We start from the raw sequence: 24077 nt of genomic DNA on the forward strand, positions 1-24077 counted from the left end.
AATCTCACGCTCATCAGCGAAGGGGAGAAGAGGCGATACTCATACAGGGAGAACTGGTTTGGAAACGCCTCCAAGTCCAGCCAGAGTTACCATCAGCGGCAGGCAGAAGCTGGGAGCGGAGGCTCCCTTTCCAAGGCGCTCTCGCAGTCAGTGCACTCTCTCTGCCACCCCAGCCTCACCGCAACCCAAGTGTTTCAGTTGATACCGCCCACTGGAAGCAGGACGTCCAGGAGGTCGGGAGACCGGCATGCAGGTGAAGGCTTCGAGATTGACAATGAGGAGAGGGGGAAATCAGATGATGAAAATGCGTCCTGCATGTCCCGTTCCCCCAGGAGGAACTGGGCAGAGGAGGAGGAGGAAGGCTGCTTGCGTGAAGGCACCGCGCATCTGGATGAAGACGTCATAATAACAATGCTGGGGGACCTAGAACAGGTCCTTTATACTGATATTTTAGGTAAGTTAACTTTGGCTTGTCATCAGGAAGTGCAGCAGGAGACCCAAGTGTTAGCACATATCTGCGTGGAGCAGATTTTTGATCTTGACAGTGATTTCACAAGACAGAACTGGGTTTATTTGCGATAGTATGCAAAAAATAGGGTCCAGACATTTCTTCCTTGTTTGCTTACTCTTACCTCCAAAGACTCTACGAAATGAAGACAAATGTCTAAATCACTTTTGATGGGTGCATGGGCAGAAATAGCCCGTGAATAATTGAGCATAGTTTGCCTAGCTGTTTGAAAAAATAAGGTGAAACATTTAAGTGCTCTTAGTTTACTCATAAATAAATTAATTTTAATGCCATTTGTTCTCATGAATTTGAAATGGAAATCTTGAATCCAAGGTTCGGTTTAGATAGAAAAAGTCTCGGCCTACCTACAAACTGTCCCTCCAGTATTGCTTCCCCCTCCCCCCCGCAGATAATTTCAGCCCTGTATGTGGAGTTGTGAGTGCCAGGGTTTCAGTTTAGTTTAAATAACCGGTTTTGTTATATCAGTGCGTGCCAGTGAGCATTTGAAGTCCACAGCCACAGGTGCTTCAAAAGGCTTCTGTGTTACTGACTTCACTTTTCATCTCTCAGCCCTTTTATAAGAGTGCTCAAAGTGCTCATCGCCAAAGCTTTGTTCTTCAGCCAGTGAAATGGTTGAAGTGGCCGCTTGCTTTTCCAAGGTTATGTAGCATGTGTCTAGCCTGGAGGTTCTTTGCTGGTGGATATGTTAGCCCTGATTGTATTGAAACATTCAGGGTAAAATTTTTGCTGTGCAGGTAATGTAAAAAAGCTATCATCTCAAAATAACAAAGCAACAAGTAGGCTTTTTTAATGCATCTTTTTGTTGTCAGACTATACCAGTATGCACGAAGGGGCTTCTCCTACAGATTAGAGGCTTGTTAGCAAAGGCAGCTGAGCTCTCCACCTGCCCTGGCTCCTCTTCAGCTGCGTGTCACTGAGCAAATCCCTCTTCCCTTGCAAGCCTCAGTTTCCCCACCTGCAGAGTAAAACTGGTACTTTCCTTTGTGAGTTAATATCTGAAAGTGGAAAATGCTCTGGGGAGCTGCTTAGTATTTGTAAATTCTTTTATGAAAATCAGACAATTAATGGTATTATTCTCCCATTTATCTGCTTTGGGCTGTAATTACATGTGCAAAAGTACTGAAATGATTATGAACAGTATTATTAAATGTGCAATTATGGGTAAGCTTCAGAATTGTTGTTGTAAAAGTTAAACCTAGGTGATTAGTGATTTCTGTAAAATGTTTATTTTGATTTTATGTGTACGTATCTCACACAATGGAAGAAATTAATGTCTTCTCTACAAATTTATTGAGAGAATCTATAGTGGTTCACTGCTTACAGGCAAGAATTTGAGAACCATCTTTTGGAACATTCATGTTTATCATAAATGATGAAGCTACAAGTGATTTGAGCAGATTATATTTCCATGGGGTCAGTAAAATATTTACATCAAACTTTCTTGTAAGAGGAACAAATTTTTGAAGGAGAGTTTCAGGGTGCCATGGGTTAAGTCTTACTTATCCCAGTCTCTCCATGTATGAAATAGAATGGCTTTTCTTCGGCATGCAAAACAGAATCACTTGAGATAGCAAACAGGCAGCATTTCTGATATGTTAGGTGATGCAAGTGTGGATAGACTCTATGATGGCAGTGGGCCACAGTAATAAGCAACAAGGTGCCTGGGGGAGCCTGGGCTCCCCTTGAACCAATGCATCCCAATCCTGCTGCACTGTAGCATCTCTTCTAGCTAGCACTGTAGCTAGCTTTCAGGAAAAAACGACGTGTTCACCATCCCCGTGGTCCTCTGTACAGAGGTAGGCTTGATGTAGGTGGGGTGCCACAATGCTGTCCTGAAAATTTAGGCAATGATGTCAGGTGCAAGTTAGGTCTGAGGATCTTGCACTCGGTGCAGAAAATTTCTCAAGCATCATGTTCAACTGTTTATACTTTCTGACTTGTTGATCCATTGATATGGCCTTAAGAGAAGGATGGAAAGAAAAAAGAACAATTATTTTTAAAACACTTAGTAGTTACAGTTATGAGGATTTTGTATGTAGTACTATGGAGTAGTTTAAGATCATAAAACTCCAGCTGTGTCTTTTTTAGAAAAAAATGGTGGAAAAGGTTTAAAATTACCCTTTTTGTCACTGAAAGATCAAAAGAGATTAGGCTTTAAACTTTTCACCTTTCCAGGGTAGAATAACTTCACTTTTTATGGTGTAATTTGTCTGAAAATGAAATATTCTTCTTTGTGAAAATATATTTTGGCAGTTTGCCATATATATGTACCTTTTTTTTTTGTATTGCAATTATACCTTAAGGCTTTGTTATGCTATTTACTGTACAATATATATTAAAAAAGACAGTTGCTGTCATTTTTGCTGCAAGAATTTGCAGCGTTAACATACAGCAAAGGACAACTGACAAGGATAAACAAGGAAGGAAAGGGCAAAGTCACTACAAATATGAATTATATTCAGTTCATCCAATAAATATAAGGTAAAGTATTGCTTAACCTTTAATTCTGCCTGCTTACACCCTGGAATTTGTCTCTCTGTGTAGAACAGAAAATTGTCTTCTACCAACAACCTACTGTTTCACCTCTGGTTTGAGGCAAGGCAGGTAACAGGTCCTGGGTCTTCCCCATGTAGGTATTGTGGCAGGAATATGATGCGCTCCTGGCAGTGAATTTGAGGGAACGTTGATCAGCAAAGCGCTTGATTGAATACGTTGAGCTTGAAACACAGGAGCAGTTGTGGTAACTTCAATCCGAGTGTGAATATTTGCCTCCTGCAAGGTATTACATGTAAAAATGCACATAGGTAGTTTATTTTATGAAAACAAAACAAAAAAAAAAGGAATGAACATGCTCTCGGGGTGTGGCTTGAGAAGATGGAGAGTTGGGCAACAGTGCTGGACCTGTATCCCCACTTGTCTCCAACCCTGCCTGGGTGTTGACCCCACTGTCAGTTCCATGGTGCCAACCCAGAGGTTTATGGACTGTCGAATTGTGAAATCACTGAAGAACTGATTTGGAGCAATAAAATAAACAAGAAAACAGCAGTTCCTGAAGGACTGTTTAGCTGCAGCAGAGAGGACTGGAGATATAAGCAGGACAGCGTAGATGGGAAAACCTCAAAATGGCATTGCTGTCAAAGCTACGTTAACATTGAGGCACAACTGCAGGGTACATTGGCTAGTACCATGTATCATTTGCCTATCAGGGAATAAATAAAGGGTGTATGGAATACATATGGAATAATTCATTTCCATTTAATGTCAGGCATTGGGATTTTTCCTAAGTACCTGCACAGTGATCGGACATTAAGACCTGGGCTGGAGAAGAGGGTGCAGTAGCAACTCAGTTTGTTGATGAGCTCAAAGGCTTCATCTTTTAGTCAAAACTCAAAATTAAGGGGCTTAAGTGAACCACTGTTCAACTAAAAGTTTTCTTAAGCGGATTCTCCCTTATCTTTGAAATAAATGTCACTGTATATGTTAAAGCGATGTTAAACCCATGCTTGCAGTTTTGCTGCTCATCAATCTTACGATATTTTTCCCCCACCTTCAAACAGATGTTTTTTTGAGATCTTATTGCCTTACCAGAACTATTTTGTTTTGCGCTTTACTTTTGCAGAATACTTTGTTAGATATAAAATTTTCATTGTTTCTGGCCCCATGGTGAATATTTCCCCTCTCTCTGTCCTGTGCTTTTTTTTGCAAGTTCTACAAGAAGATCTCCTTCCTTTTTTCCCATTTTGACTACTCTGCAAAGCATACCATCTTTTCTTTTTCCTTTTTTTTGTTTTTTTTTTTTTGTTTTGCCTCCTTGCCAAACATCTACCTGCTTTTTCACCTGCCTCTCTCACTTGCATAGCACACCACGCTTTTCCTCAAAGACATCACCGTTGTTGAATGTATATCTTGTATAAACTCACACACAAACCTGGGAGGAGGAAAGGTGGCAACAGAATGAGAAATACAGCAACCTGAAGATGTGCATCTGCATGTGTATATTATAGATGTGAAATATCATAGTGCTATATGGTATTTTGCCTCTGCTTGGATTTCTGATCTTGATTTTTGTATGATGTTGAGTTTAAATTCACCAGATGTATTAGATGAATTCTAAGATGAAACAGTTTCTTGATGTCATGAGGATTCTAAGATTAGATTGCTCTGGATGAGAATGCTGAAATCTAGAGTTAAATATTAGAGGTCATCTTCATTCTTGATGATAACATTTCCAGAATGAGGAGTAAAATTAACCTAACAAAGTGAGGTATGACATGAAATTTATCATCGATAGAGTCAAAAATTTGCACTCCATGTTCAGCATTGTGCACATAATCTTTCAAGCAACAGATACAGGACACAGCCAGAAGCAAAACACCAGCCCTGAACTAATCAGTGATTTTATCAGATTTTCTTTTGACACTCTCTTATTCTCCAAGACACAAATGAACTAAAATTCCTTGATATATGCACATTCAAGAAAACATGCATTTCTGTCTCTTTATGTATGATTTTTGGAGGTTGCTTTGAGGCTTATTACATTTTTCTTTTGTAACGCATCACTTTTTTTCCTTCTTTTGTTTGTTTGTTTGTTTGTTTGTTTTTAACTGTGTGAAGTAAACGTGGTTCGGGATGTTCCAGGTGAAGTTCTGTGGGCTTTGCTATTCAGGAGACCCGACTAGCTTGTGACAGTGGATCCCTGAAGGCTGTTAAAATCCATAATTGTGTAAATGATGCATGTGCTTAGAGTATACAGATTTTTATCCCAAGAAGAATATTTTTCTTATCCCATATGAAGAATAATCTCCCCCTTCAGGAATCCATTACAGTTCAGGAAAGATGCTTTATTAAGCGCCTGGCTTAAAGAGTGCTTTGAAATAGCCTGGATGTTAAGTGCATACTGAAGAGTTGTTGTAACAGTCATCCCAATACTTTCCAGACACAGATTTACTGGGGCTTTATTTCCTACCAAGTCATGTAAAATGTCAAGGAGGAAAAAGGGGCTGTTCAATGTATCAAGTGGTCTGGGGCTGCATCGTGCCTTGATTACAGAGGATAAAAATCCCAACGCTGTAAATCTGAATTTCATTAATCGATTTGGGCCCTAACAGTGATACTTCACCAGGACTCTTTTCAGTGGGTTTTTTACATACCACATGTTATTTATAAGTGTATGTGTGTTGTATTACTGAAAGGATGAGGTTTTATTTTTTAAAAGATTAAAGGGACAGGCCTATTTACAGTCATATGTGTGTATTCTCAGCTGTGTATACATGTGTGCACTTTAGTCAACCTTATATGCTTATGTGCACTAAAATTTATGCTGGTTTTGTTGTTTTCTTCCAGGGGAAGACCCTGAAACAAGAAGAATGAGAACTGTAAAGAATATAGCAGACCTGAGACAGAATTTGGAAGAAACTATGTCCAGCCTTAGAGGGACCCAGATAAGCCACAGGTATAATGTTTTTGTGTGGGCTGCTAAAAATTTGGACTGTAGGAGAATATTGCTAGTTGCTGAATACATTAGAGATTTGCAAGGGAAAATTAACGATGACACTAACCATACTGTTCGCTAGACTGCCTCAGCAACTTAAATGTGACTTTAATATGCTTTACTGTCAAAGTGTCTTATACAATCATTCACGAAGATGGTTATTGTTTCATGTACATCTACTTAGAAGCCTATAAAATTTATTTTAGGTTATTTTATAAGTACAGGTTGTTATATGCACAAACGCATATCTGCTCATGGAGAAACACACACACACACAGAACTTTTTAAATATATATATGTATTCTTCCAGCCTTTGCTTTTCATTGTTTCTCAGGAATAGAGAAAGCACAGTTCACTGACTTCTCCATTTTGTTCGGCAGCACGTTGGAGACAACTTTTGACAGCACTGTGACAACTGAGGTGAATGGGAGAAGCATACCAAGCTTGACAAGCCGGTCCACCCCGGTGACTTGGAGGCTAGGGCAGGCCAGTCCTCGGCTGCAGGCAGGAGATGCCCCGTCCTTGGGCGCTGGTTATCCTCGCAGCAGTGCGAGTCGCTTCATACACACCGACCCTTCTCGCTTCATGTACACCACCCCACTTCGCCGAGCAGCAGTTTCTCGCCTTGGAAATATCTCACAGATCGACATGAGCGAGAAGGGAAGTGGTGATTTGGACATGTCCTCCGAAGTTGACGTTGGCGGTTACATGAGCGATGGGGACATTCTTGGGAAAAGCCTCAGAACCGATGACATCAATAGTGGGTAAGTAGCACTTTTTCCACGTTTGAACTAATGTGTGATTGGCAGGTTTAATAGGATTTTCACAACAAATTCTGGCACAGAAATGGAAGTTGCATTATGGTTGCTGCATAAAAATATACATATAGAAAAAAAACAAAACAAAAATAACCCCCTAAGCTGCCGGTGACGGTCTCACCTGCCTTCAAATTCAGTTCTTCCCCTTTAACATCAACATGACTTTGCTAGGAACTTTGATAAGAGCACAGGTACTTTTTGCTACTTAGTCCAAGTTCTTAGTTATCTGTTAAACCATCATCTTGCACTGCCTACCTTGGGATGGGTCGTCTTTCAGTATTTTTATGCTTTATTTGAGATGGTAGATATGGTGTTGGATGCAGCTGATGAAAAGCAGATGATGACAGCACTGACTTTCTCTGTTTCCACTGCAGATATTGTCTAGTATAGTCTGTGTGATAGGCCTTTATTGCAATTTTTCAGCTGTGCCTATCATCTGAGCTGTAGAAATATTTTTTCATGAAATAATAGATCAGTGACTCTCCAAGCATACCCAGGAGGAAGAATGGCAATTATTTTTATTTTTGTTTTCTTAAGCAATTGATTGACTTTGGGCTACTGCGTTCCCTGTGTTTCAAATTACTATTTAACAATTCTTATAGCAATCTTGGAACATAAGTCACTTCACTCCTATGTATGTTAGAACTCCTAAAGCATCATTTTAAAAAAAAAAAAAAATGTTATGGTTTTACTCATACTTAAATTACTGTTCAGTCCTGTTGTTGGCATCTCAAGGATGCTTGGTGGCTGAGGTAACGTTGGTTTGAACAGAAGTCCCATAGAGTACATGGCCGTGTCACACCACATTACTTCACTCTGTATAAATTTAGGACCCTCGCTGTCAATCTAATCTTTTAGTTTGAAGTATAGCTATGATTAGAGAATGGTAGCTGATGAAATTGGACATGATATGTTCCTAAGGGCAAATGTAAGTCTGCGATCAAAGCTCTTTGTAGAGTATGTCTCACCTCAAGCACCATCCAAAGATAGATCTCTAGAAAAAGCATAACTATAATGAAAGCATATTCGTATATCTCCCTGGTGCACTGTCTCAGTGCTGTGTGAATGGAGTACTCCTGACAAGGTTGTCCACAGCATAGCATTAGTGGCTGTCAAGTAGGATGTCATATTCGTATGTGCTAGAACAGGGAAAAGACGTACGGAAAATGTAATACTTTAATGTCCGAAGACCTTTTTTCATAAAGGAAATATAAATGCTGCCTTTGATAGATGCATGGGTTTATTTAAAAAAAAAGATAGGGGAATCCTTTGCAGTGCCTGATGAGTTGTATTAATTAGCTTATCACATTAGAGAATGAATATAGTCATCTTGTGTGACTTCGCTTTGCATCTGTAATAAGGATGACTCAATAGACAGTAAGTTGCAATGTGCTCAGTTAACATTTTTAGGTGCAGTAAATGTTAAAAACAAGTTAATAAGCTCCGAAAATTCAGGATTCATTGAGGCATATAAAGTCTTATCTCCTTTATGCCTCTTCCATTTTCAGTTTAATTACTTTAAACACTTGGGGACAGGAATGCAGCAGTAATTAGAAATCAGTTTGAGGAAGGCCTGTTGCACTTGTCAAATCTCTCCATTCAGGCCTTCCTTGTAAAGGAAAAAATCCATATAATCTGGATTGTATTCAAGCCACAGCTAAATTTAATATGCAGTGCCAGAGCCTTGGAATCTACTGCATAATTCACCCCTAGCTAAATAATCTGTCAAAAAGTCTAAATGTTGCATTTAATAAAAGGATAAATCTAGTGTGTGACTGCGACTGTTAATTTACCTTTGAAAACAAGTTACCTTCTGCAGGCTCCAGATACCAGGGTTTCAGAAATCCCTTGCTGAACTGCAGGCCAAATCTTACCAGTGCATAAAATGCCTCGCAAGCCTACCCTTTGTGTTTTAATGCACTTGGGGCTGCCTTCATCCAGATTGCCCTCCAGGACACGATGCCATCTCCAACTGTACCTGTCGCGCAGGGCTACCCTACTGCAGCTTTGCTCTCAAAATCTGTACCAGCTCACCCACCGCGGACCCTCGGGGCGGGGGCTGGTGCTCCCGGGCTGCTGTATTAGCCCCGCGGTCTCTGGGACAGTTGATTTCAATTAAATCAGCTCCCAGAAGGAACTGCAGGGAGAGGGCCAACAGAACATCTGGAGCACCAGCTGTGTGTGTGTGCCTTGGCTTGTGGCTGGGAGTCTGTGTGGAGTTATTAAAGTTAAATGTTTGTGTACTTGGACACACGCTTCGACTGAAAGACGGATTTGAGTGGCACCATTTCATGGCTCAAGGAGAACTTGTGTTAAAGATTATTTGAATTGGGAGTGAACTCCACTAGATCATTTTAGCCATCATCCTAGCATTGGGACTACGCTTATTTCAGTAAGGCTGTAAATTTACTTAGAGTAGGTTCACAGAGGTACACCAACATTTTTTTTTTGTATACGTACACTTCTACGTTAAGTGCCATACACATGTATGGTCCTTCACAAATATATTTGTGCAAACTCTATACTAGGTTGCTACACTAAAGTTACCAAAAACTACAAGAGGGAAATGTAAAAAAAAAAGAGCTTAAGAGGGAAGACAGTTTAATTAAAGGTCCTTTGAGACAATAATGGACAGGTCTTGAGAGTAGGACAGGCTTGTGGTATTGCTCAGGTATAAGCACCAGGAACTCTCGTAGAGATAACTCTAGTCAGGCATTCCAGAAATTCCAGAAATTATTGCTGCTGCTTCAAATTCAGAAACTTTTAATGGTTCTGTAGTGAGTAAGGAGCAGTATACTCACGGTTTGATTCATTAGTCATTCATTATAATGTGAAGTGGTAGGAATCAAGCCAAAGGAACACCGATAGAAACAGATTCGTAAATGTCATTGTAAGGGCTTCAGTGGAGATCTCTTTCATATTGGAATGACTGCATCTCGGTAGGAACTATGGATTTGGGTTCTTAATTTCTGTTCCTATTTAGACAGATGCTACTGATCCCACCCCCACCCCCCACCCCCTTTTTTTTTTCTTTTTTAACTGGAGTTATGCTTCTTGCATCTGGTGCTATTCTTTATCAAAAACTGCAGTACTTAACATTTTTGAAGATACTGGAGGGCTCCAGCCTAAATATATTTCAGTATAACAGGTTGGCCCGTAAGCCACCACAGAAAAAGGCAAATGATCCTAGAAAATAAGCATATATCTGGGCACACAAACTGAGACTATTTAGTGTAAGTCTACCATCTACTAGGACAGCCTGTACCTTAAACATTTGAATTCCACAGTCCATTAACTTTAGAGTGAAACATGGTTGCCAGATGGCTGCATTTCCCACTGATTGACCACACATTTATTTTCAGGTACATGACAGATGGAGGACTCAACCTATATACAAGAAGTCTGAACCGAATACCAGACCTAACTGCTTCTCGAGACGTCATTCAGAGGGGGGTTCATGATGTGACTGTGGATGCGGACAGGTAACTGTGCTTTGCTTGGAAAAAAACTATCTATCTGAGCTTTGTAGATATTTTTCATCCTTCGTACTTGCTAATATATCGCTGTTTTTTTCATAAGGAGTAGCAAGAGAAAGCAAGCTTCTGAGACTGCTAGGTTTCTGAGCACACAATACGCCAAATAACACAAGTTTTGCTTGCAAAAGCAAATTTCTCACATGGGAAGGGGACTTACGAAGAATTTATTGTTGAAGGTGTAAGAGAAAATATTAAGAAGCCCAGACCTTATTTGCAATCTTGAATCTCTGAAACGGGACACGATTTCTCCAGGTTGCCTTGTCAATTGGTGAGCGTATGAAGTGGGTCGGAACGCGCATTTGGAGTTGGCTGGAACCAGAACCCTGGTCTGCTCCACCTGTTTTGCCCTCTGCGGGTGTCAGAAGAAGGCAGTACCTATAAGCAGTGGGAAGCGAGAATCGGGGTTATGGGGTTATATCCCATTGTCTATTCAGTGTGAAAAAAGAGAGAACATTATCCTGCCCTTATAGGGGTATATATGGGTGTGAGCGTAAAAGCGTGCTCCCACGAGTACTTCTGCAGATTAGACAAGCATTTTCTGTTTCTTTTCTTTGAGCTTAAAGTAGATTCATATTGGTGGCTTTTGTCCATGTCTGAGAAATAAAAATTCATAACCCAACTTTTGCAGAACTTAGAGCTCTCAGCTCTGAGGTTTTGGTCAGACCATCGTAGAGATAAGGTGCAGCTGTGAAATTTGGCACTCTTCAGTTTTAGAGGGTTGATTTCAGTCCCGTCTTTTTAAAATCAAGTTTCCTTTAAGGAAAAAAATGTATTTAATCAGGAAGGGAGAAAAGGTTCATGAAGCGGCTCTGGCTTTACAAATCCAGCAAATTAGTTGAAGAAGTTCTAGGATATTAACTTACTTATGATATAATTTTTACTTTTCACAGTTTTCTAGTGAAAATGTATCTTTGACACAAGTCAAGGATAGTCTGCACTAGTTGAACAGTGCATGCAGTACATCAGGATAAAGAAGATAATTTTCATCCAGACAACCAGTTACTTAAAAAAGAAGGTTGCTTTAGCTGACATATTAGCATTTGTTGACCTTGCAGAAAAAGCCTATTTTAGATAGCAATTCAAATGAACACAGCTTGGTTCTTTGGAATGCAAGCATTGACATGATGCAAAGACCAGAGAAAGTGTACAGTAGGCGTTTAAGAAAATAATTTGGATAGAACCCAGGCAGTAACAGAAGGAGAAAATGAGAAATGAGATGTGGGCAGGAGGGACTTTTGTGGAGCTCTGTATGTGAGAACAAGAACCTTAAGCTCAAAGTGGGAGAGAGGGTGGAAAATTTAGAGGCTGGGAGTCATGCAATTAAAGACAGAATGTCGCTAGCGCCCACGTTTTTGTGTGTCTCTATATCTTTTTTTCACCTACGAGTGGAGTTATTAGAGCTCTTCCCACCATGCAATATTCACACCCAGGTTTCAAACCACGCACATTTTCCCTGAAAAAAAAGGTCAAGATTAAGGGATTTTTAATTTTTTCTTAGTGTTCCTCAAACTCTAGATGCCACTTTGTGTTTGTTTTGCTTTGAAGTGTTATTTAGTAAAGTATGTGTTAATCTGTTCTATGCAGTGTGCAGGTACATACATGTTTTGCCTGTGAAACCACAGGGAGGCTATCATCAGTTCTCAATTAATGAGAAAGTCCAGCATTTCCCAGTACATAAATCTGTTTTGGTTTGTTTATACAACTTTGTCAGACTGGCTAAAAATGTTGTGCTAAAAACTACTCTGCTGTTTCTGAGGCTTTCATCTCTGAGTCTATCCCTTGCCAGGTTGTGAAGCAGGGATTTCAAATTTGCCAGGAGATTATTTTGGGTCTTGAGTGAAAAGTTGACCAATTTTATGCAAGATACAAGGCTTTTAAAAGAATGAAATCCATGTGTATTCAGGAAAGATGTATTTGATCTCAACAGCTAAAATCTCAATATATTCCATCTTCACTGTGCATTTGCAAACTGCCCTTGACATTAGCAAACGGCATGAGCAAGACCCAAAGTCATTTTTGAGCTTAAAGCCTGCAGACATGAAGTAGGATTTACTCTGTAATGACTGCTTTCCCTTAGACAAAGAATGAAAGCTGAACTCCTGTGCTCTTCTGGACAGGGTGTCATGGAACGTACTATATGCTGTCATGTAATTAAAAACTTGATCATAGTGCACAGGCATGAGGGATTTAAATTACGGATGTTCAGACAATTCTGGCATTTTCCGACCTTTCAATGCTTGATTTTTACAACCTTAGTCATGGTTTGTTGACATAGATTTCTTTTGTGTATAAGCGTATGCTATGCCTTGAAGCAGCAAAAAGGTGTTTAGGAAGTGGAAAAAAATTAAATATTTTTATGACTTCTGATGATAAGAAAACACATGCTTGCCAAAATGGGTGACAAAAAAAACCTGTATTAAGTCAAACACCCCCCCCCCCCCCCATTGTTTATGCTGATTTTCAACCATGTGTCCCATTTATGATACGAAATCAGGTGCAAAAAGCAATATGGAGACTTCTGAGACTCAATTTGTTTCTTTCGCAGGATAGGTTTTGGTGCTTCACAACACCATGGGTAATTGAGATTTCATCTTAGCTCACGCAGCATTTTAGATCTTATTTTTTCTGCTCTGGAGAAAAAATAATAGGGTTTGTTTTAGGGCTTCAAGGTATGCCTTGCCACTGGTATGATGAACTTCCATGAAAAGAGGATTATTATCCTCTCTGTCATCTCTGTAGATATGTGAAGAACATATCCATTTTCTCTATGGTATCATTAGTATAAGCCTTTTTCATAATTGGCATGATTTGCCCTGGCCTTTCTGTTGTAAAGGGCTCCGCTGGCATTTCTGTGAAGAGAGAAAATAAATGATATGCTGCAAATATCTGATTTACATTAGCAGGCAGGAGAGAAGTTTCAGTATTCTGTCCATCACCAGAGCCAGTAACTTTTGCTGACAGCAACCCCATGTTCTTCATGAAAATTGAACTAGGGTTTTTCCTGACAACCTAAATTACAGCTTCTGCTTATATTTTAAAACTTTTCCTTCTTGTGAGCTGGCAGTACAATATTCTTCAGATAGGTGGGCTGATGATATCTCCGAGGGCAATGCCATTTCTAGCAAATGTATACTTTCAGACTGATTCCCATTTCATGGGTAAATCAGGAATAATTCACTGAAACTAAGGGTATGGAACTGGCGTAAAAAGACAATCAAATCCCCAGTTTGATTCCACTCTAAATTGGTTTCAGATAGGACCTGCATCTCCACTTTTTGGTGAATGCCAAAAAACAAAGGGTTGAAGGATCGATCTCCATGTGGACACCTAGCCTGAGAGAGCTGATCCGAATAATAATATTAAATTGCTCTTTGAACAACTTCATAAAAAGTTAAATTCATGAATGCAACGTAAGCCGAGGCTTAAAGTGTTCATTGCATACTGCTCTGGAAAGCACATTGTGTAGAAAGAAACACAGAATATTTGCTTGTTCTAGGGAAAGAATTGTAAAGGTTCAATGAAAGGCTGAAGGGACACTGGCAGCATCAGATGTCAACAGCCGTATCATTCTTCTTTTGATTTTTTTTTTCTAATGTGGACTTTTTTTGGTCTATAAATGCCTAGTCCTTGCAACTTACCTTGCTTCCATAAGAAATTCATTAGAGAGGAAGATGGATTCTCTGCAGCGGGTGTAACTTGGGATGTGGCTGGGAGAGCTCTCAGTGGTATGATATTACTTTTCATTTATTGTTCTGTCTTCCTCCTCTACACTCTACCATTTGCCTTCTGGGACTCTTAGAGGGAGTATTTGAGGAACATTCTTGGAGTTCAAAACCCTTTTCAAAGTAAGATGAGCCAAAAGAGATTAGACGTAAGCACACAAAATGAATTATGTTCTTGGGAAGAATAAGGTTTATTGAAAAGTAAGTTGCAGTGTTTCCAAACCACACTGTGTTGTCCATAAAAACTGTTAGGGAAGTTTGAACAAGCCTTTTTACAATGGGATATAGCTCCACTGAGCTCAACCCTTGTCCTTCCACCCCCTATGCCTGCCACAATTTCCTTCAAAAAGGAGGTTTCTGAAGCCACAATTCAAAAAGCCACAATTTCCTTCACTTTCATCAGTCAACAGAAGTTGCGCAGCCACTTTCCCCTCACATCCCTTGAATGCAGTATTCTTTTTTTTTCACCTTTTTTTCAGATGAACCCCAAAGCTTTAAAGATAGCTTATGCTGCTTAGTTTGCTTTTATCATGACCTGCTTCAGCTACTTTGCTGCTGCCTTGAATCTGAGCCCCCGTTACACAGAGTTCTTGTGCACAGGGAGTCTTTAAAATGCTTCCACCATCTGTCACATGTGCAGAAGATTTGGCAGTTCTCTCAGACTAGCTCAGGCTGGCCTGTTTGTTCTCAGCCAAACCATAATCACCATAATACATTATTAATTATAATTATAATAAAATAATTCCAGATTTTGCCTGTAGTTTATTAGCTAACTTCCTGCATGAATGACTATAAGTCTTCTTCTGGTGTTTGTCTGAATAGATGAGCCTTGAGTTGGAATATCGTACTTTTGGAAAAGGGACTTTTTTCAGAGTTCAAAGGGGTATTGAACAGGGAGCCCTGTTCCATAGGGTTGGTAGTATCAGAAAAGGCTGAGAGACATCATGAACGGTAACTTAAAATCCAAATAGAATACAATGCCTGTTCTCAAGTTTTGGCAGCACATTGAAACTGCTGATGTCCTTTGGAATTTAACCCTTTGGGATGTTGTTCAGTGGACAGGCATACTTTATGTATTGCTTTTCTATGCAGATGCTTCTGCATAATGTGTATTTCAGCACTGCACTAATGCTGTGCTTTCTGCCACGTGTCCCTGCAGCTTGGTGTTGATGCGATCGCTGTTCTGCCATGTTTCAACTATTACTCGTTCACTTTGCTGCTTCTGGTAGCAGAGGGGGATTTACTGTGGATAGTTAAAGGGATTGTATATAGCAGAGTATTAGTGATACTCACTGTGTGCGCACCTTCAGCCCTGTGCCCTTTCCTCTGTCTCCCAACATTTCAGCCGTGTCCAGCTCTGGGTGTCTGTGGCAATAACACAAACGTTCATCCACAGATATGAAATAACAAAACATAAAATGGGTATACCTACTTCTTGCCGTCTAAGACTTTCTTGGGCAAAACTGAAGTTTGCTACAAATCAACCGTGCTATGTAGGTAGACTTCCTATACCTTTGCAACTGTCTCCACCACTAAGTATGCCTGTGATTGCTATTCTGTGCGCAACCTAAAAAAGTCATTATAGACATTAAAGTTAGCATGGTTCATCCAATTGTGTGATCCGCTATAATTTTCCTGTTTGTGATTTTACAGTATTAGAAGGTTCTTAGGATGCTGAAATAATTATAAATATCTGTACCTCACTGTTTTTGCAGTTATTACTCAAATATCTCCAGAAATTGTAATTAAAGAATCTCTCTTGTGAAACAATTTAAATTTTAAACTGTTTTACTATTGTTGCTCTCTTCTATACTTTTAATCTTCCATAATTTCTTTTCACAGCTGTTGCTGTTAACATTTCCCACCATTTACTTTTATTATTCTCACATGATCCCACATTTTCATAATCTCTGTTGTAAATCTTTCCTCATTTCGGCATCTGTTAGGTTATCAAGAAAGTTACTAGGTAGAGGTACCTATTTCAATGTGTATCTCAGTTTTTATTTTTTCTGCAAACTAAGGATGCTATATTTAAGTACCAAAAACATAAATATGTGTGTATCCGTGCATGAGGAGCAGAATAATTGTGTCAAAAGGAGCACTCCTGTTTTTTTGGCTCATTATGTTGTTAAGTATTCAGGATCCTTTGAGGATAAATACCTTATTTTCAAAGGCATAATGAAAAGTAAAATTTTCAGTGATACGACTTTGTACAGCATCATTAATTTAGAAAGAATGGTATTTGAATTGAGTATGACTTTGTTGCTGGTCATGATTTCAAAAGCAAGGATTTGGACTACATAAAGTAAGCAGAGCAACTGGACTTTGATCTAATTTTGTGAGGTTGTCTCTTTCCTTAGTTGCTTTAAATATCTGTAGAAATTGCCCATAGAACCACAAACCAAAACATGGAAACATTCGACAGCTGTGTGCATTTTTAGGTTCAGATACTTTATGAATATCGGTGACATAAACAAACTGCATTGTTAGCATGCTGTCATTAGTATGTTAAACTGTCATGATCCTGCAGCATCATGTCTGCAGACACATTTCTTTGCACCCAGCTTACTTAAGGAAATGACATTCAGAAAAGGCAAGAGCAGTGCCTGGCAGATGTTTACTTTAAAACAAGACCAAGCTGCAAGTGATTACGTGAAAGGAACGACAAATGAAGTTTTCTCTTTTTCGTTTTTCGTCAAGTGACAGGAAAAGGGACAATATCAACTAATTTCAGTTTATATGAGAAAGGAATTCATGGAAAAAAGTTTTTAAACTTTTGCAAGGAATGGAAGGGAATTATAGCCTCATGCGATGCTAAATGAGCTGAGCATATTGTTTGCGGTAGGGTCATTAAACCGAAGGCTGACACGTTTAACGTTCTCACAAATCTACTTTTTCAAAGCGGATGGTGTGGAGCTAGGTATTCATGTCATGCAGTCTATTTGCATTCTTTGTTTCTGCTTATCTCCAAGTTTGGTTTAGATACCTAAAAATTATTTCAAATTATGCTGGACTTTATCGTATGTTAACAGATTGCTAATAGTTCCCTTCAGAAAAAATGCAGATGATTTATTCTGATTGTAATCTTCTTCTAAGGAGAGCACCTGGCAACTACCTAAGAAGCATTTTAGAGTTTCAGCAGCAGCAGCGTTTTGGTGCACTACTGTACTTCATTGTTATCAGCAAAGATTAAAGTACTGCCTCCTTTGTAGTAGAACACAACAGGGGTAGCAAGATTTAAATAATTCCCCCAAATACCCCAGGCTCTAATATAAAATTAAAGAACTTGAATCTCCTGTGTGATACGTATTTGAGTCCTGAAGTCAAGAAAGATATGAAGTTCTTTAAAATGTCTCCATTCATTGGACGGCTGGAGGAAAAAAAGTTGTAATTTTATTCTCCTGCATGGCTATTAAAACAAAAATCCTATTGAACTTTTCCATAAAATAGGTGCAATTGAGATTACAGTTCTAACACTAACAAACGTGGTATATTTTAGACAGATGCCTCATGAAACTGAATATAAAAATTGTGATTTTGATAATTTAGTATTGGAGATGCAGTAGCTTGTGATCACTAAGTTGTCTTTTGTTCTAATTTTCCTCAGAGAGACCTACTTCCTTGTGGAGTACAATATTCTTGTTTCTCAATTCAGTCGTTTATTAAACAACTGTTTCCATAATAGCTACTTACCAGACTGAGGTAGTTCTTGGTACACATACATACGCAAATGTTTGGCAAACAAAACATATGAATTATAAGAATGTTCCAGTTACCACTTTCATAGAAAATAATTAATTTGAAACGCTATAAAAATCCTTTGCCTTGGATTTATTAGGTGTAAGTTCACTTTAAAGAACATTTGGATTTAGCAGCTCTAAAATGATGAGGAACAGGAAAAAAATGGAGAGCCACATCACGGTGCACTTTTTTGTACCGACAAGAGGTAACGAGAAAAGGGTAAAATGATCTGCTCTGACAGCTACTTGCTGGTGCTTTGTACACCTGCTCTTGCTCCTAGTTGGCAGGTGGACAAATCAGGCAGGTGAAAGGAAGGATAAATTTAAATCAAGCTCAGCGTCTTAAGGGTGCAAGTGCGTGTTCGCCGCTTGAGCTGTAGGGCTGCTTACGGTACGGACAAAAGGAAAATTGCCGTGTCTTGACCCTTTCCCTGCCAACGTGCTGCTCATAGAGCAAACCAGTAATGCTCTGTGTCCTGGGGCTGCAGGAAAGCAGCGATGATCAATGCATTTTGGATTGTCAGTTGCGTTGCAAGGTAACTTCGTCATTAGTTGCTAAAAAGATAGCTGGAATCCAGCCAAAAGCTGGTCATGGGATATCTATGATTAGATAAAATTAAAAGAAGGATGTATCTAAAGCTGTGCAGGTTAAAAGCCGCGGGAGCCTTATATTTTCCGGGAAAAGAAGTGGGCTTTCAACCCTGTAGGCTGGCTAAAGACCGAGTTCAAAGGGAGGGAGTATGAAGGGAAAGCTGGGAAGGATACGGCGTGGCAGGAAAACTGCCAGCCAGCGCAGAGGGTACCCCTCGCTGCGGGGCACTCGCTGTGGAGCGCAACATGTGTTAACCTTCCCCTTTGAAAAAACAATCCCTCCGCTCGCTTGTATCAACATTTTACTTATAAATCTTAACCGTGTCACCTCTGAGTCTTCTTTTGAGGGAGAGAGGAGAAGATGATCCTCCCTCTTCAATCTGTTCTCCGAGCGCGCCGTTGTGGAGGCTTCCTGCCCCTCCGGAGCCCCTTGTGACAACCTCAGCTCCGCACAGGGAAATGTTTGGTGCAGCAATGTGCTTGGAATTTGTTTTCTTTTGAAGTTACAGCACTAATCTCATCTGTATCTAATTGTTAAAATATTAAGTCTTCAAAGCTTTCCTTTGTAAACAAAAGATTGTCATAACAATTTAAGCAGGATCAGATGTGTAAACTTAAGGACTGGAACCCTCAACGCATTTTACAGAAGTTTTTTACAAAAGGGTACAGGGTAGTTATAATTAGCGGATCAAATGATATAAAATAAATTATTTGAATGAAATTTTTAAAATAGCTTTGCCTAATTACAATTTACCTGAACAAATAAGCTTTTAGTCTCTTACCTGTGTGCATCAATTTCCAACGTGCTAAACTTTCTCTTATATTCCTTTAGGACGCTCTAAGCTCTATATCTGTTTCATACTGCAGAATAGAATGTAAAATGGCTGCAAACGCTATTAACCGCTGTGTAGGGAAATTCACAAAAGCAAAAATTGCTTTACTGCAGTTTAAAAGCATGTGTAGTGTTGGAAATAATTGCATTGCCCTGGGAAGTACAATAATTGACAGAACGGGTGTTTGCCATTCCTCAAAGTGTTTTATCTAGAAATAAATCTCATTGATATAAGCTAAGGTCTTTTATGTTATAATATCCTACAATTTTTTATCGGACACTTAGTATACTGACTTAAAAGTGAAATGAAGATATTTCAAATGGGATAGGATTTGAACCAGTTTCTGGAAAAGAAACTACAGAGACAGAAAACATTAAGTTAGGTATTACAGATCTTCTGACCCTTTATCGATGAACGGATTAATATCGATAGCCCGTGCCTAAAATCTGAAAATTTCTTGATTCAAACTAGAAATGCACACACAGTTTTAGTAACAAGATTGTGAACTTTAGGAACAAGACATGAGGAATGAAGGTAGGCTGTACTTATCTTCTTTTTTTTTTTTTTAAATCAAGCCTAGATATTTTAGTAAGATATTTATTGCCAGATTCAAATACCAAGGTCGACAAAATTTAATAAGTGGTCTGCGTCTGGGGGGACTGGAGGGCATGTAACTCTTTATGAGAGGCAAGTGATCAATAAAGGTGTACAATCTTCATGACTCATGAACCACCATCTGGAGGCTCTTACCTCTTTCTATTGACTGTACTAGGAATATAGCTAGACAGCTATATTTGGGTTATGAACCATGATTGTTTTGAAGAATTAAAAAAAGAGCCCAACAAACAAAACCCAACCTGTCGGGATTTTTTTTCATTTTAAATAAAAGAAATTCTAGTGGAGCACTGCAGTGAAGTGACAAGCCTCTATGATGTAGTTATATCAACCACAGCACGACATGACATACTGTCGTCCAGGGATAGTCCCTTGGTGGAAGGAGTTATCTTCCAAGGGATTTTAGAAAGGCTCCATTGTAGGAAAAGCAGTTTCTGCACAGCAAAGCTATTGAAAGAGAAATCAACATGTTTCTTAAAGGTTAAAGAATTATTTTTTTTCCTCTTTGAGTTAAAATCCTTCCCCTCCATGAAAAGAATTGCCTCAGTGTGCCACATATTACCCAAATCTTTTGATGCATAAAAAAATAAAAAGTATTTTCCCTTTGTTCAGGACAGAGGGAAAATTATGATCCCCTGTTTTGTACATCTTTCTTTCTCTCTCCTTAATCATTTAAATTAATGATACCAGTAATACTCTTGAGAAACGGATGAATATAAAGTGGATAAACTCAATGGAAAAGCATGTAGGAAAAATAATTTTTTGTGTATTAAAAAGAAAATATGTTGACAATGATATTTTAGAGCCTTCCAGATAAATTGTGAAAGCTAATATCCTAACTAGATTTTCAATAGCATTCCCTAAACAGCTATTTTCCATAAAATTACCAGTCATTTTTTCTTTTGGAATGATTCTATTGGATTGGCAATGTGGGAAACTTTACGAAGACTGGGCTTGTGTGTTTGAGTGTCATTGCAGCATGCCACTGAATCGCTGAGTAGTAGTAAGCGACCCCCAGGAACTCCGACTCAATTTCTGCAGATTTCCCGTGCGGGCAATAAGAACGGAAAATTTACGATAGATAGTTTATTAATTTTGGATCGCTGCTTTGGTGGTATTTTGTCAGATTCTTGGACCTGCTGCGGCTCTTTGGTACAACTCTGCACAAAGGCAATAAATACTGAAGGTAGCTGGTCAGCAACACTCTGCACGATATCGGTCCTCAGCCTGTGCTGGGTTTGCCCAGTGCTTGCTGAGGGAGCCATAACAATATACTTGACAGGAGCTCCATTTCGCTCACTGGCCATAGCTCTGATACGAGGGAGAACTGAGCAATGTGGTGTCGTGTTCTCTTGCAGCCGCAGGAACATGGCAAGCATCTTCTCTGCCATGCCCCACTCTGAAAACATTAGCTGTTGTCCTTCCTCCATGAAAATCGCAGTGAAACCCAAATACTGAGTTCGTTTAACTAAATATTGAATTGCCAAAGGAATAAAATCTTTCGGTTTCTCTTTTGAGAAGATAGCAGTGCATTTCTGGGTTTTCAGTTGTGGCCTTACCATAGGTAATTATTAGGATGCCAGATTGCTATCAACACTTCAACTTTTAAAAATTAAATAATAAAAAAAAATAGTTTGCTCTTTATGTTTCAGTAGATCACAGGTTTTGAAAGACATTTCTATCTTCATAATATATCCTAAGGAGCATTAAAAATTGATAGCCAGCTGCAGCTTCTTATAAATATACTCGAACTAAAGGGAGCTCATTTTTTTTGTGCATGATCCTTCTGGAAAGTAAATAGTTGTGATAAAGCTGGCTTTGAAGGGTGTCTCCTGCTTTCCAACCTCCTGCCCTGATCCCTCCCCACCACCCATATAGTGAGTACCATTAGAAGAAAAGTCATGACGTATATCCAGATATTCACTTAAATCTTTAAAAGAGCCCCTGTAAAATTTACTAGGTGTAGTATAAAACAATCTAGTGGTTGCCCTATGGACAGCCACATGGACAACCAAAGCTGCCTCCCATCAGTCCCATGCTGAAGGAAAATACACAGAGGATATGAAGTCGTCTTTTTTCCCCCTCTCTGGCAGCTGTGATGTTTTAGACCAATGTCTTAAAAACGAGGATTAATTATCAGTGCTATGCTGAGTCATTCGTACAGTACAGCAGAGAACAAAAGACAGTGTTGTTATTTTTTATGTAAAATGATTCATTTATTTGAGAAGAGACTAATCAAGATCCAAGTTAATTTCTTAGGAAATTCTGCTATTCATGCTACCAGTTTCTAGGAAACCACCTTGTCTTGTTTGAGTAGCAGTTTTATGTTTTCCTGGTATCTTGGTTGTATTTTCTAGGAGATGTTGGGATAAAAGCTCAACATAAATCAGAGGAAGAGTGACCTTAACTTAAATATCTCACACCTGGATTTATAGGATTTGTATTTGAAAATGTGAGGCCCAGCTATCAGGAAATAAATACAGTCCAAAAAGGAAAAATAGCAAAATTTAGGAAAAATAAATAAAGACCTTTTGTTTAAAAAAAAAAAAAAAAAAAAGAGGACTGTAAGCAATCTGATAATTTCAGGATGGCTTGCACTATGGAGGTCACAAAACTGTCAATAACACTAGATTTTCTGAGGACAGTGTTAGATATTTACATGTTTACTATTCATATTTTAGGCAAACAGAAATACACCTGAGTGGTCTTAAAACAACTGAATCTTTCACAGTTAATTTTTTTCTGGTTTATCTTTGAATGTTTTTACAAAATATTGTTTGCAAAAGTGTGCCATAATGTAGACATTTTGCTGAACATGTTGTCAGGTGTTTCCGAATGGTATGGGATTAGATTTAAGAGCTAGATGCTTAAGTTGTTGATTTAGCAAATCACTTTTCTCTTTTCATTTGACCCTGGAGAATTCCCTCAGGAGAAATTTGTAGATTAATGTACATGTCAGAAAGCTTTTGGTCTTTAAGGAAACTTAGTTAGACATGAATCTCACTCTTCTTTCTTGTCTTTTTCTATTCCTGGTAGGAGCATAAACACCAATACGTTGAACCACTATGATTTTAGAAGATGTGTATGTATTTTTGCTGAAACAATCTTATGAAAATATTGTGGGTCTGTAATATATTTAATCATTTGTTATATACATTTTAATACTTGACCCCAATGAAAAGATGTAACGGCTCCTACACTGCCCCCTCCCCCCCCAATGCCTGCTTTCATGTGGGTCCCCAGTGCATACCCTACACACAATACTGTGTTCATCATTAAAATCTTCCTGAAAAGGAAACCAAATTTTCTTTACAGTTGGCCAGAGAGTGCTCAAAATGATTTAGTTCTTTCCTAAGCAGTTCTTCAAAAGGAGCATACGTTAAAAGTGCAGTCAGAAAGCGACCTGTTGGCTGGGCTGAACCTGGAGCAGGAAGCTTCCAGAGACACAGCAGAGCAGGGACTTCACCATGAAGAAAACGCAAACCATATTGCTAATTATGTACCAAAGGAGAATTATCCTGTGTCTCCTAACACCTGAAGTTCTTCTAAAGAGACTGCTGAAACTGCGCATAAAAGATGTCAAAAGCATACTGAGGAGACTGCTGTTCTCAAGAGTATAGGTACCAAGATGAGTACAGTGCGCACGCCTGTGTAGCTGCCCTTTGGCTTTGGTTAGTGTGCCAGCAAAATAACACTGTGCAACATCCTCATCCAACTCAGCTGGGATACTCTGAAATTATTTTGTAGGCTGTTGACTGAAAAAAAAAAAAAAGGCAAGTATTTCTGTTGTGTCTGGTTTTGGCACGGATGCTATGGCTTCTTTTAGAGGACTATGATCAGCCCTTTGTTGGAGAGGACATCGGCCAGGTGTAGAGAGAGCCCTAAGTGTCCCTGCAATGCTGCCGGTGACTCCGACTTAAGAGCTCAGCAGAGGTGGTGTGGCTCCCTGAGATTCATGCTTCAGCTCTTGCCAGCTGCTACGTGTAGCCAAATGGTTGCTCAAGAATCCTTTGAGATGCTCTTAATTATAAGAAGCATTTCGCTATTTTCCATTTGTTCCCAGGTTATGGAAATCCAGACGTGGCCTGGAGGCATCGATGTGTTTTGGGTGCAATTGGGATGGACCAGGGAATTTAACCTGCAGTAGTTGAGTGTATAAAACTTTAGCAAGATAAATGAGATAAAAGAGGAACACTGTATTA

At 39.2% G+C, this 24077-nt stretch overlaps 1 protein-coding gene across 2 annotated transcripts in view; it reads left to right on the forward strand.

Annotated features, from left to right (window-relative positions):
* Positions 1–24077, forward strand: part of NAV3 (neuron navigator 3) — a gene marked incomplete at its 5' end in the record, with an annotated part of 275201 nt that overhangs the window by 158098 nt on the left and 93026 nt on the right. For both annotated transcript variants that reach the window (XM_082492447.1, XM_082492448.1), the window contains 3 exons: positions 5873–5981; positions 6401–6784; positions 10201–10320. In XM_082492447.1, coding sequence (XP_082348573.1) covers positions 5873–5981; positions 6401–6784; positions 10201–10320 — 613 coding nt within the window. The remainder of the gene's footprint in view (positions 1–5872; positions 5982–6400; positions 6785–10200; positions 10321–24077) is intronic.

The sequence above is a fragment of the Vanellus vanellus genome (assembly GCF_965231255.1).
Source record: "Vanellus vanellus genome assembly, chromosome: 1".
NCBI lineage: Eukaryota > Metazoa > Chordata > Aves > Charadriiformes > Charadriidae > Vanellus > Vanellus vanellus.